This window comes from Rhinolophus hipposideros (assembly GCF_964194185.1).
Source record: "Rhinolophus hipposideros genome assembly, chromosome: 9".
In the NCBI taxonomy this organism is placed as follows: Eukaryota; Metazoa; Chordata; class Mammalia; order Chiroptera; family Rhinolophidae; genus Rhinolophus; species Rhinolophus hipposideros.
In genome coordinates, this window is record NC_138055.1 from 34,404,653 (window position 1) to 34,420,433 (window position 15,781).

The 15,781-nt window shown below is 36.2% G+C and overlaps 1 protein-coding gene across 1 annotated transcript in view; it reads right to left on the bottom strand.

Annotated features, from left to right (window-relative positions):
* Window positions 1-15,781, bottom strand: part of ST8SIA1 (ST8 alpha-N-acetyl-neuraminide alpha-2,8-sialyltransferase 1) — a 132,383-nt gene that overhangs the window by 80,765 nt on the left and 35,837 nt on the right. Inside the window, exon 2 of the mRNA XM_081058408.1 lies at window positions 6,853-6,997. Within this exon, the coding sequence (XP_080914534.1) occupies window positions 6,853-6,997 (145 nt within the window). The remainder of the gene's footprint in view (window positions 1-6,852; window positions 6,998-15,781) is intronic.

Below are 15,781 nucleotides of genomic sequence, written 5' to 3' on the forward strand. Positions count from 1 at the left end.
GGAGCTTTAGTAATAGCTGACCACCTCAAATAAAGAGATTATTGGACGAATCTAATTTGCAATTGTCTTTTTCTCAGCACTTTTTTTTTTCCTTTGAAAAGAGTTAAGACTGAGTCTGGGTAGACAGGAAAAATAAAATTTAGCAAGAAAAATCCTATGCATTATAGTTTTCAGAGTATAAAATGTTGGTTATCCTCAAAAAGCACTTCTGTTTTCATTATAGCCAGCACATCTTGACCCACACCCCATCTATCCTAAATTTCTCCACCACACATATTGTCTCATCTATTTTTCTGACAAGCTGCTAATATACGAATATTGTCTTAATTAGCAATTTGCCCAGATTCTTTCCTTCACTTAGGTTCTACTTCCTCCATATTGTCACTCTCCACACAGCTAGGAGGGCAAAAATCTAATGTTTTTGTCTAAAACATCTGCTTCATCAGACCTATTTCTCAACTTCTATACATTCTGAACCCAAATCTAGGACATCTGCAGATCTGGCCTGAGCCCTGAGAAATGTCGGTGACTCCTGGCTTTAGGGGAATGATTTAGAGAGTGTTCACCCAAAGCTGTGGGAACCACCATCAAGTTTCCTCGGGCCTGGTATACAAACAAATGCTCAAAACTATATCAAAATAAGATGGAAATTCCTTTCTACACCTAGACCCTTGCCAGTAAGAAAGACCAAGATGAAGAAACCGACTGACGGGAAATAAAGATATACCAGTTTTTTCTTCAGGAAAAAACCTTATCATGTCACCAAACCTAAGATGTGTTATATGGAACATTAACACCTCCTGAACAAAGTTATCACTCCATCAGACCTACTAGATGAGATTTGGCTCAGGGGTAATTTATGTCATGCATCCTTTTCCCTTGTTCCCAGGAAGCTACAAGCCTGAGCCATAATCAGCCTTTGTACTAAATTTTATATTGTCAAATATTTTAGAAAGGTCTACACCATGGTACAATAAACCATTGTTTACATTTAATTTTCATTTTGTTCTCAACCATAGTTAACCTGTGAATTTTAATTAGAGAAAGGTCTTGATTTTTTTTTTTTGATTGTAATTATTTTCTAAGTTTGAAAGACAAGGGACCTTACAATTTACCTTCATCTACTCTGTGGGTTAACTCCATTGTATAATACTACCTTACATCTAATCTTTGCTCTCCTTTTATACGGAGATAACAGATATTTGGAAATTCTATGATCATCCACTTTCCTCATCTTCTCAGTTACATAGCAATTTGAAGGATAGTGGATATTAATGCATTGTTTAGATACACAATCTTAATTCACTGTAAATTAATAATTTACCTCACAGTGAACTTTGAGTTTATCATATTTTCCAACTATAATGATATAAATGTACAATTGGCAGGGTTTGTATCCATTATTGCTTTATATTTCCCTAAATCCCAGACTCAAGAGATTTATCTTTCCTTACCATTAACTGGCCTGGAAAATTGATTTCACCCCTTTTTCTAGTAGTTCCCACACACACACACATTGGTTCCTGTTATTACCAAAATGCCAAGGAAATGCTTATGTGCCATTAATCTTAAGCAGATAATAACAGTAACATGATTATATATTTATATAGTGCATTCATTACAAAGTACTTTTACATCCATAATCTCATTTTAACTTGGTTTTTCATAATAACACTAAAATCTGAAGACCAGGTATTATTAGTCTTGAATTGAAAATTATAAAATTCAGGCTGAAAACAGTTACATGACTTGTCTGGGATCATACATGTTATCACAGAAAGACCACGTCTAAAAGCTAGATCTTAATTCTCCATCACTTATATATTTCTCTAATGTTGGCATTTGGCCAAGCATAATAGAGTAAATGGCCTGAATTATTTAATGGTAGTGGAACCATGTTCTGGATTCCTATAAGAAGCAATGTGCAAAGAATAATTTTGCTTCCCTTTGAGAACCTAGATTTCTCTATTATAGAAATCAAAATGATGTAACTGGCCTTATTTCTCCTTTCCATATGGGTCACTAGGGAGCTTAAAGTCCAGGGAAACTACAGTGTTGTATCAGATCCTATAGCCTGCATATCTATACTCTTTTTTTCTCTCTCAAATAGCTACAAAAAAAATTTCTCCATTTCTTCTAAGAGTATTCATATAAAGGAGGTGAAAAACCTTAAAATGGGTCCAAGGTAACTGAGTGATAAAAATAAACAGCTGATCCACTAGAACCCATGTCTTTAAAAACAATAATATTAAACAATAAAACTTTTGAAATCAAACAGGCCAGGGTTCACATCCCAGCCCTCTACTTGCCAGCTCTAGAAGCTTGAATAAGTCATTTAATCCTTCTCAGTCTCAGTTTCATCCATGAAATGAAGACAATAATGATAACCCCACCGAGTTCTTGTTAAGATAGAGATAACATGTAAAGAAACTGAGGCAGATAACACAGTCAGCATATGTAGTGCATTTGCCTAGACTTGAAATACTGAAGTCCCAGCCTCTCTTGTAGCTAGGCATGCCCATGTGATTCAGTTCTAACCAATGACATACCAGCTGGAGTCTTTCCATAGTTCCTCTTCTCTTTCCTCACTCTTCCTACTGGGATCCTGGACCAAAACTGGAAGATTCCTTGGTCATCAGCTAAGGATGTTCAAGCAGGAAGACAATAGCCTGGGAGCTTGATGGCACTGTGTAGCTGTCATCAAACCTGAACTACCCACCTCCTAATTCATTATTGCTTGAGATAAATAAGCCCATATTTGGTTAAGTCCATGTCAGGCTTCTGTTATAAAGTAGCCAAATGTCAGCTTGCCGATATGAACCTACTAACACACACTTAGCAAATATCTATGCCCACCAAACATTATTCCTCTCAGTTTCCTTCTAGTTGAAAAGACATATGTTAAGGAAAATGATTACAATAATATCGGTATGTGAAAAAACAAGCTACAAAATGCTGTAGATTTTATTGTATGATTCAAATTTTGCTAGGAGAAAAGAACAGTAGTTGTGAGACTCAGGGATATCCAGGAGCTCAGAGGATTCTATTAAGCACATACTGAGAAGGGAAAAAATGTGTATTTTCATTATAACAAAGCCATTTTGACAAAACTACTTCAAAATGTCCTGCTAGGTTTTTCATGGGCCAAAGCACTGTGGGTCCAGGCCAAGTGGAACATGTCAGATAGTTTATGGTGACCAGAGGAGATGGAAATGAGTGTCCATCTGGGGTGCATTAATGATGTTTCGTGATTCTTTATATGTGGCTTTGAGTGGCTAGTCTGAAGGAAAATGACTAGTCTAGTTTGTGATATCACATGACTATTTAGCACAATGTAAGAGAATGATGAGGCAACCGTGTTTTTATTACACTGAAAGGAAATACTTTTCAGATTATATAAGCCCAGTTGTGGTTTCTAACATTCCTACTAATTCCCCACTCATTTCCAAGGAAATTTATGCTTTCTCTAAGCATAGCATGAATAGTTTTAGGCCAAAATAGCATTTATTTGGTGATATCTACAAACATGGTAGGATGAAGGCTTGAAAGGGGCAGCCTTGGCAAATCAGGAAGGAGTTGATCCTAACCCAGGGATGGGTGGTTTCTCAAAGTGAAAACATTTACCATCACACTGTCCCCTCCAAACACACACACATTGATTATTCTGGAAAACCTATGTGAGGGTTAAAATTTGGCCCTTTGTGCCTAATAATATTCAACAAATATTTCACCAAAATACATTTATAAAGACATTTGGAAACAGCTGCACAGTCTCCTGTAGTTCAGGCAAGGGCATTGCAGTGGTCCAGCCCAGGTAGGACAAAGATAGGAAGCCCTTGGCAAACATGAGCAATTGGAAATGAACATCTATACTGAGTGGGGAGCACTGCCCTAGGCACAAAAATGAAAAACTGCTCTTGTTCTCAAAAGCTCACAATATGGTACTGAGATCAGCAGATAAGGTCTTTAAGAAAACCATAATATATAGATACACAGTTACATAGGTAACTGCATATGAGGCAGAATTGAATAAATTTGATAATAAAGCTGTGGGAAGTCGTGAGAGTTCCAAATAAGAACTACTAATTGTAATTAAGGAGATTCAATATGGTATCTCAAAGGGCGCAATATTTCAGTAGGACCTTCCTGGTACCTTCAGCCCTGATTCAGGACTTGCTAACTTTCCACAACACACAGAGCATCTTTCATTATATCTTGGCAACAACAACAACAAAAATAGTGGATAAAAGTTGTCAAAGGAATAAAAACAATAATAATGATGGTTAACATATATTGAGCATTTAGGGGGAAAGTGTAACATATATTTAAAATAATATATTAAAAGTGTGATAGAAAATGATACACCTGAGTTAGAGAATGAGTGATTTGGCTTTATTTTGCTGAAACTCGGAGAAAGGAGGGATGCTTTGTGCATCTGACAACATTGAGCCTAGCCCACTCACCTGCATTTCTGCCTAATCAGCACACACCACTTTCTTCCCACATGGAACATGAAGCATATAAATGAATTGGCAACTCAGCTTCCTGATAACAAACTAGAAATATTTCACTAAGAAATAATAATGGGGTGAGGGTACGGGGATACACACCATCCTTTTTTGTTGATGCAAACTGATTTTCCAAGATTTCTATAAATTATTTAGTCATTTCAGAATCTCAGCAGAAAAATACAATGTAACTTTTTAAAAATCTATTTAAATTGGTTCAGCCATTTGACTGCATGCACATAATGATGTAATGAGCTCTGCTTCCTTAAAAAAAGCAATATTTTTCTTTATTATTCCTCTTGGTCTTGCAACTAGCACAAAGACACACAAAATTCTGTGCATGCACTTTAAAGAGGAAATGTTTCTTGCTATCCTGCTGTACAACTGGCAGTTAAGATGAAAAGCTAGTTTGTATTTCTTTAATCATCTCTTTTCTTCAAATCTGTTTTCTAGCACAAACTTAGTCAGTTGGTATGACTGAAAGCCCTCATGCATAAAAAGCTGATTTTGGATTTCTTTTTAAATGTTTCTTTTTGATGAGCTGTTAAAGGCGATAGCTTCCTTATCTCTTCTTCATTTCATAGCAAATTGATACCAGGTTTTTACAAAGAGGATACTGTGGACTGGCTTGTTCACCCTCTAGTCCAACATTTTTGTAGCTCCCTGCTGAACCTTGACTTAGAAACGGCCTCTCCTGGACTTCTTAGCAATTATTCTTCCAGATGTAAATTAATCTTACCCATTAGATGCACTCAAGGGAGATTTGGAAGGAGGAGGTCAGTTGGAACCCATCTCCCTAGCCTTGTTTCCGTTGGAGACAGTTGTGGCCACACTAATGGCAATGGCAGCTGGGCTTTCTAATCTCTAAACAACAATTATGGCAATAGGTTCTTGAATTAAGTAATTCCAGGAACCACCTCTTGACTCCCACTTTTCAATTCCCCTAATGATTTTTTAAGTGCCTAATTCCTGATATGAAATATCTTTCTGCTAAGTATACCTAGGAAGATTTCTGTTCCTTGCCTTAAACCCTGACTAACATAATTATATTTTTTCATTCCTCCATCTGATGAGGCAAATATGAACCAGGACAATATTAACACAACATTTACAGAATGCTTTGTAGTTTATAAAGTACGTGGACATGCATTATCTACCTTAATTCCAACCACAACTCTGAGAGGTGGCAGGACAGATGCTGCTCTCTCCACTGTACAGATGAGAAAGCTGAGTCTCAGAAGAGTTAGGTGACTCAGCAAGGCTTTTAGTGAGTAAGAGATGTAGACAAAACTCAATCCCACATTTCAAGAGTCTTAATTATTTCCTTTGACACAAAAAATGCTCCCAAGGGCAAATGAAGAAGAGAGAAGGCACAAGAGAAAGAAATAGAAGGCAATGATTAAACCTTCTATTTCCTATCAGAAAATAAACATAGCATATCATTACACGGTAAAACCGTTAAATTAGACTAAAACACCTAAGGATAAGCTAGCAAATGGGGCTATTTTACAGAGAGTGTAACTTTGGATCTGGGAGAGCCTGTGCCACAACTTTATAGGATCCCTCCTTTAAAGACTCTTTCCTGTTAAAACAGATACATGAAAGGTTCAGTCCTGTTTTCCAGCTCTGACAATGAATTATCTTTCTGCACAATCATATGGCCAAACCAAGAGTGACTAGAAGACTTGGGGGGCAGGGGTAGGCAGGATTCATTTCCCCATTTCTCCCTAATGACAATTTCACCTAATATTCACATCCCTCTCCAACTAGGGCTTCCTAAAAAGAAAGATTTCCTTTTTGCCCCACTTTCTGCATAGATATAATTTAGTAAAAATTTTTATTTCAATGTTCAAGAAACAAAGAAGAAAAACATTAAGCAAAGCTTGTTCTAGCAGTAACCTGACCACAGGGTGAAGGTTCAAGAGCTCTAAGAAGCAAGATCTGACCATGTGGTCCCCACTCCCCGAAAGCAACATCAGCCCAAAGACAACATGCCGGCACCACAATCTCCAAGAACATTCTACAGCCACCCCCTCACACTAGAATCCCATAATCCCCATGTCCTTGCTCCCTTCTCTGCTTGCTTCTTTCAGGCTCATATGATGCAAATCAGAAGAGCTAAGAAAACCGTTACTCTATAGCACCCTACTTCTGCCCTTGCATCAAAACATTATGTGATTCCTTCACAGAAAACTACAACTGTAAAGAAAGACATTTAAAATTAAGAAGAGAAGAAAGAAGATGAAAAGTAGATGGGATTAGTTAGGCATACTTAATTATACCTTCCCTATGAAATCAAGACATGTCAGAAACTATATTGAAAGGCAACAAACTCTATACTAACCTGGGGGAAGAGAGAATAAGTTGAATTGTCAATGGTGAATGAGTATAAAAACTCCCCATCATACCACATGCTCTTCCCCATGGGGGAATTCATTTTAGTCATAGCAAAGAGACGGGCAGGGTCACAGCAGTCTTCCATTTGTTTCCTAGGAGAGAAAATAGAGAGAGAAAAGAACAGCAGGTTAAGTGAGCAGCAGACTCATTCACTTGTCATTCCCACAGAGACGTGCAGCCTTACCTCAGTGCCAGCTCTTAAAAGCATCTGTGTCTCCAGGGTGATGACATTACTATTAATTCACTCTTCCAGCCATCAGGATTGATGACTGGAATTTTTCATAATAAAAAAAAAACGTTTAAAAAAAATGCATCAGCTACCAGATGCAGTTGAAATATGTCCACAGATAAAAAATAATCATAATTGCAGACTTACTGGTCGATTTAAATATCCAGGTCCAAAAAAGACTGGGATGAATAACTTTGGACACTGTTGAGCTATGCATCTGTAGTAGAAATGCATCTTTATGGTGATTTGACAAGCAGGTAGCTAAATTCATTGATAAGGGACTTTACATGAGCTGTATGGAGTAGGGAATGCACACAGTGGCCCAAAAGAAGGTACACTCCCAAAATTGAGGTTAAGATTAAAGAACAACCCCTGGGAAACCCTTTTAAATGGAAACAAAATGAGATGAGTGATGTGATTTCAGACACTTGGCAGAGCAACCTGCCTTCTAACTTGTAAATCTCATGGGTCTTTTAACTTGTCATTTTGCCTGAACCCTCAGTAGTGTTCAACACAGTTAAGCAACATGACCATTGCAAAGGTCTACTCACTCCCTTAGTGTCTGGAACACCAGGGTCTCCTGGGTTACCTCACCTTTCTGGGCAGGCTGCTTCTCTATTTACCCCTCAAATCAAAGCCCTGTTACTATTCTACAGGCCAGTTTTTATATTATCCTCTGACTAAAAGCCTGTCAGAAAACAATTCCTTTTGTTCACTGAGCTATCCTGCATAGAAGAGCTATTCCCCAGTCCCACCTTTAGAAGGACCAATAAAACAAACTGCTGACACAACCACTTCTGAATGGCAACCTCACACAGATATGCTTGCTCAGATTTGTTTAGCTATCCATAGTACAGAAGCTCAGAGCTGAAAGGGGATAGTAATGTGAAGTGCCTCGGTTGAAATCCTGGCTCTGCCGCATACTAACTTCCTAACTGGAGAATGTTACTGGGCTTCAGAACGGGCTTCAGAGATTATTTTTGAGAATTCACTGAGAATGTGCAGGTGGCGAACATAGTAAAAGTACGTGTTATGAGGTAAATAAATTGATTCAGTGTTAGGCACAAAACAAGTCTTAGCAAATTCAAGAAGACAGAAATCATTATCTCCTCTGACCACAATGGCATGAAACTAGAAATCATGAGGAAAAACTAACAAACAAGAGAACAGAAAAACAATAGAAAAGATCAACCAAACTAAGATTTGGTTCTTTGACAAGATAAACAAAATTGACAAACCCCTAGTGAGAGTAAACAAAGAAAAATGAAAAATGACCCAAATCAACAAAATATAACTCAGAAAGGAGACATTACAACAAGTACCACAGAAATTCAAAGAATCACAAGAGGCTACTATGAACAACTATATGCCAACAAACTGGACAATTTAGAAGAAATGGAAAAATTCTTAGAAGCATACAATTTACCAAAACTGAATCAGAAAGAAAAATCAAAATAGACCAATTACTATGAAGTAGATTAAATCGGCAATCAAAAATCTCCCAATCAAGAAAAACCCAGGACCAGAGGGCTTCACTGGGAAATTTACCAAACATTTAAAGAAGAATAAACACCAATCATTCTCAAACACTTACAAAAATCGAAGAGGAAGGCATACTCCCAAATTCATCTTATGAGGCCAGTATTATCCTGATGCCAAAATCAGAAAAGGACACTACTAGAAAAGCACAGGCCAAAATCCCTGATGAATATAGATGCAAAAATTCTCAATAATCAAATTCAACAGCACGTTAAAAAGATCATACACCATGGTCAAGTGGAATTTATTCCTGGAATATAAGGATGGTTCAACATATAAAAATCAATCAATGTAATACACCATGTTAGTAAAATGAAAGAAAAGAATCCTATGACCATCTCAATAGACACAGATAAAGCATTTGACAAAATTCAACATCCATTTAAGATAAATAACTCTTAACAAATCAGGCATAGAGGGAACAGAATGAACATATCTTAACATATAAAGGCCATATGTGACAAGCCCACAGCTAACATCATACTGAATGCTGAAAATTTGAAAGCTTTTCTCTAAGATCAGGAACAAGATAAGAGCGGCACTTTGACCACTCTTATTTAACATAGTACTAGAAGTACTACCTAGAGCAATCAAGCAAGGAAAATAAATAAAAGGTAACAGAATTAGAAGGAAAAGTGAAACTATCTCTATTTGTAGGTGATATGAGTATATAAATTTATACATTTATATATTTATATACATAAAATTGTAAAAACACAACCAAAAAACTGTTAGGGCTAGTCAGTGAATTTAGTAAAGTTGCAGAATACAAAATTAACATACAAAAATCAGTAGCATTTCTATACACTAACAACAAATTTAATGAAAAAGAAATCAATCCCATTTACAATAAAATTGACAACAAAATACTTAGAAATAAATTTAACTAGGGAGATGAAAGATCTCTACTCTAAAAACTGCAAGACATTGTTGAAAGAAATCAAAGAAGGCACAAATAAATGAAAAGGCATCCCATGTTTATGGATGAAAATAATTAATATTGTTAAAAAGACAATACTACCAAAATCAAGGTTTGTGAAAGTTGACATAAGTGGAACCATTTTAAAATGGAGCCAGAGAAGCCATTTTAGAGGAACTGCCTTGCAAGTCCTGTTTTCTGAACCTTGGAACTGGGCCAAACCACCAACATTCCAAGAAGTCAGGAAGAACAAAAATACCTTGTTTAAAAGGAATGATAAAAGTAAACTGCCTAGTGACCATTTTGCCTGACAAATTGATGAAGTACCAATGTAGCTTTTGCTTGTCAGTACCAATAAACTTTCCTTGTAAATAAGTTACCTCATCTTCCTTGTTCATTTTTGTAAAAACCCTAACTATCTCTCCTGCAGTTAGGACACTATTTGAGTTTTCACTGAATTCTTTCATCCCAAATAAATAGCTTTGAACTGGTTCTTGTTTTTTATTATTTTTGTTTTTGTTTTGTTTTTTGTTTTTTGTTTTTTTTTAGGTTGACAGATTCAATGCAATCCCTATCAATATTCCTATGGCATATTTTACAGATGCAGAAAAAAAAAAAACAACAACAACAAAAAAACACTCCTAAAATTTATATGGAATCACACACAAAAAAAAAAAATAGCCAAAGAAATATCCTGAGATAGAAGAACAAAGCAGGAAACATCACACTTCCTGATTTCAAGCTATACTATAAAGTTACAGTCATCCAAACAGTATGACACTGCCATAAAAAATGCAAATCGATCAATGGAACAGAATCGAGAGCCCAGAAATAAATCTAAGCATATACAGTCAAGTAATATTTGACAAGGAAGCCATGAATCTCAATGGAGAAAAGACAGTCTTTTCAATAAATGGTGCTGGAATAATTGCATATTCACATGCAAAAGAATGAAACTGAATCCATATTTCATACTACTCACAAAAATTAACTCAGAATAGATTACAGGCTTAAATGTCAGATCTGAAACTATGAGACTCCTAGAAGAAAACAAGAATAAAGCTCCTTGACATAGGTCTTGGTAATGATTTTTTGGATATGACACCAAAAGCTCATGAAACAAAAACAAAAATAAACAAGTGGGACTACATCAAACTAAAAGCTGCACAGCAAAAGAAACCATCAGCAAAGTGAAAAGACAACCTGTAGAATGAGAAAAAAAGTATTTGCAAACCATATATCTGATGGGGGTTAATATCCAAATTATATAAAGAACTTATACAACTCAATAGCAAAAAGCCAAATAACCCAATTAAAAAATGGGCAAAGGACCTGAATAGATATTTCTCCAAAGAAGAGATACAAAAGACCAACAGATACATAAAAAGATGCTGAACTCACTAGTCATTAGGGAAATGCAAATTAAAACCACAATGAGATATCACCACACACCTGTTTAAATGGCTTTCATCAAAAAGACAAGAGATAACAAATGCTGGCATGGGTTTGGAGAAAAGGAAGCCTTATGCACTGTTGGTGGGATTGTAAATTGGTACAGCTAATACAGAAAACAGTATGGAGGTTCCTCAAATAATTAAAAATAGAACTACCATATGATACAGCAACTTCTCTCCTGGGACTATATCCAAAGAAGATGAAAACACTAAATTGAAAAAATATCTGGAAAAGAAAGAAAATATCTGTTCTCGCATATTCATAGCAGCATTATTTACCATAGCCAAGACATAAAAAAAAAACCTAAGTGTCATTCAATGGATAAAGAAGTTGTAAGCTAGATAGAAAGATAGCTAGAAAGATGATAGATAGATAGATAGATAGATAGATAGATAGATAGATAGATAGATAGATAGATACAGACAGACAGACAGACAGACAGACAGACAGACACACAGACAGATGAGAGAGAGAGAGAGAGAGAGAGAGAGAGAGGGAGAGAAATACAATATGAGGAAATATTATCATTTACAACAACATGGTTGGACCCTGAAGGCATTATGCTGAGCAAATTAAGTCAGACAGAGAAAGACAAATATTGTACGATCTCACTCATACGTGGAATTTAAAAACTCATAGAAAAAGAGATCAAACTTGTGGTTATCATAGGAAGGAGGAGAAGGGAGGGGGAATTGGAGGTAATAGTCAAGATACAAACTTCCAGTTATAAGATAAATAAATACTAGGGATGTGATGTATAACACAATGACTATAACTAACACTGTTGTAGGATATATATTTACATAAGTTAAGAGTAAATCCAATGAGTTTTCATCACAAGGCAAATTTTTTTTTTACTTTTTTCTTTCTTTTCTTTTTAGCATATCTACAGAAGATGGATTTTAGCTGAACCTATTGTGGTAATAATTTCACAATATCATGAATAATTTCACAAAATCAAACCATCATGCTGTATACCTTAAACTTATACAGTGGTGTATATATATAATTTCTCAATAAAACTGAAAAAAAATCCCTTGGGTCTCCAGTGCCTACTGTGGATCCTGACATCCAGACCCCTCCATGACCTAGCCCTTCCTCTCCATCATAAGTTTAAGTAACTTAACAAAGGCCTTGTACTGGTATAGCTCAGATTTAAACCCTGATCTAACTCCAGGGACCATGGTCTTAACCAATGCACTCGGTGGTCCTATTACTTTATGCCACTTTGAGCCTTGCCTGTTTCCATGTCTACCTCCCTCATAGGCTGCCTCTGGTGGCAGGAACTGTCTGGTTCCTCACCTAGAATATGGTTTACTCAAAGGTGTTCCTGTTAAAGGTGGTCTAGGTAATTTGGACAAACTATCCCATCAAAAACCATTAGAAAAGCTGGACAAAAACAAAATCAGTTTGAGAGCATCTGTGAATTAACAAGAAGTGAAAAAATATGAGGTCAAGATCCGGGAGAAGAAAGAAACTCAGAGAGGACAGTCCCACATTTGGGACCACTCTGTTCTAAAAGGCATCTGATGTTCTAGAAGAGGCAGCTGATAAGGCTGAAAAGCTGAGCTGAATTTCCAACAGACTTGTGGAACTGAGAGGATGAAAACTGGAATTCAAAGACTACCAAGGAGATGTTGTCCTGCTTACATACCTTAGCTTTTTGGTTAGTACAAATAATTTAAGGATAAAAGTATACCAGAAATACACCAGCCCTTGAAGGAATTTAAGCCCCATTTTGAATGTTCTTAATCTCTGACTAGATTGAGATTATTCAATTATGACTCTAGATGCCTGAAAGAAGGTAACATCATTGTAGTCCTCAACTATCTTCTCAACATGCAGATACAATGTCTGGCACATAATTAAAACTACCCAGACAGAAGGAATAGAAAAGAAAATATGATTCCAAACTAAGAGGAACAATCGGTAATAGGCACAAAAACAGGAGCAAAGACAATGAAGTTTTCAGATAAAGATTTTAAAATAATTATGCTTACTATATCTGAGGAAATAAAAGATTGAGAATTTTGGCAGACAACTGGAATCAGAAAAGAAGGAAAGATGTAAAGTAGCCATCTGTAAATACTTGTTGAAAGGAAAGAAGGAAAGGCCAAGGTGACAAACCTTACTGAGTGATGGTCAACTAGTATGCTGTAACCCACGTAGCCGGCCAAGGAAAAACTTGGGGCAATGTAACATCCTGATTAATATCATGGATCCTGGAGCCAGACTGCCTGGGTTTGAAACCTAGCTCTCTCATTTACTAGTGTGTGCCCTGATACAAGCTCCTTAATCTCTCTCAAGTCCCCATCCTGGGATAGTATGTTTTCAGTGGTCTGAAACTAAAACACAGGTTTAGAGGAGTGCAGGGTATTTACTTTTAGAGCACAGGGAGGATACAGGTGTACCCACTCAGAGAAATAGTTGAGCAGTCATATGTGACAACTGAGGTTCTGAAAATGAGGTCTGGATCAGAAGCACCAGTTGACACATAACCTCCCTCCCCATACTCCACTAAGTTTTAAATTTGTGCCCAAGTGGCAGGTACCCAAATTACAAATTACATTGATTTACAAGTGAGCTGTTTCTCCAATGCACAAATTTACATAGCAGGTTGAGATGCAGTAGAATTTCTTTACATAACCATGATCAGTGGTGATCCTGAATAGCACTAAGAGACCAGATATTATGTATTAAATCTAAGAATTCCATTCAGAAACATCTTTTCTTTTCTAATAATAATAATAATATATAATTGTTATTATATATTATTATATATAATAATAATAATATAAGTGTTCTAATAACACTTAGGTTTGAGATTATTTCTGTGAATGATGAGCAGAAGTTAGTGGAAGGCAAAACAAATTAAAAGGAGGAGACAAAAGTTATAGAAACTGTATTATAAATTTTTCAAATTATACAGACTTTTCTAAACTAGGAAATTGAACCAACGAACGTCAAGATGAGCAGGGGAGCGGTAAATTTCAGAAGGTGAAGTCCAAGAATCAAGTTCCCTGAATTCACCTCAGTTCCACTCCTACTAAGGTAGATGCAGGACTGGAGCATTTGTTCTAAGATTTTTCCAGATCATAATTGTCTATTTCATGACTTATGATTTATTTATTTTTGGTATTTCTGTAACTGTTCCAGTATTTGAATAAATTCAAAATTATTCTCTGAGAAAAATTTTGGCTTTGCATTATGACCCATTTCCACAAGATGAAATTCTGTGTAACAACACAAGCCAGGGATTCTCAATTTTCTTAACACAATATTTACTATGCCACCTGCTTGTCTAAAACATATGGGTCTCTCTTTACTCAGCACAGAATATCAGCATTTCAAGTTGTCAACAACCTTTAATTGACTATAAACTAGTTCCCATTAAATGTGTGGTTAAAGGAAAGGGTATTTGGGAGAGACAAAGAGATGTGTTAGCTGATTTTCTCCTATATATTGTTCTTTATATTATTTTTCTATATCAAGTCAAATCACAAGCAAGTCAGAAGTTTGCATTAAATAAAGTAACTATTTTTAAACGACCACCTTATAAACGTTCACAGATGTGAACAGAGCTGTTCTTCAGGTCAAACTTGTCAACTTAGCTTACCACCAACATATTATAAAAACAATCAAACAGACATTGTATCTCATCCATCCATCATCTCTCACCTTGTTGCTATGTTTGCTACATTTGCACTTAATAGTGATTGGTTTGTGAATATCATTGATCCCAATCATGATTTAAAAAGTGCAGCAGTATTGAGAGAGTTGACAGCAACAGTTAAGGAGAAGTGTAGGCTTGGAAATGGAAACAAAAGTAGAAATATTTTTTCAAAACTGAAAGCATTAAGAAAAATAAAGGATATTACAAATGTAGAGAGAATGAGTCATTTGACAAAGTGAATAAAGAAACAACAATTAGCAAAAGAGAAGGTAAATGATAGATAAAATAAGCAATTTTTTAGTTTGTCAATAAAGGATAAGAGGCTGAAAACTAGAGACCAGACAAACCTACTATGATGTATTCAATGCTTACAGATCAACAAGACTGCATAAAACTGGGAGAAGTATAAAAATCAGTTTATTGCTAAAGAAAAATCATAATTGTCAAACGCCTACTAACCCAATGATAATTCAGGGTAATGGTAGAACATTATGAAAAAGTTTAAAGAAGAAGGTGCAAGAACCACTGATGAAAATGTGTAGCAAGCCGTGGGTGCTTCCTGATGTTAAGGTCAATGAATCTGTCCATTAGAAGAAACGGGGCAAATATTTATTAAATTACCTGTTAAGGAGGAATCCCTCACAATATCTGAGATCAAGGAAACTGGTAGCTATCTCAAAATCCTTCAATGCAGCAATATTTCAAGATGATGGAATAGGTAAATGCTGTGCCTCCCACCTCCCATGACCACATTAAAATTATAACTAAATTATAAAACAATCAACCTTGAGAACCATCTGAAGACCAGCTGAGCAGAACCCCTATAACAAATGATATAAAGAAGAGGCCATGCCAAGACTGGTAGGAGGAGTAGAGATGCGAAATAGGCTGACCCCAAACCCATAGGTAGTATCTGAGTATTGGAAGGGACACCTCGGTGGCAGAGGTCCCCCCTGAAGGGTGAGGGGTCCCAGCCCCATACCAAGCTCCCCAGACCAGTGGTCCTGTGCTGGGAAGAGAAGTCTTCACAACATCTGGTTGTTAAAATCAGCAAGGATTTT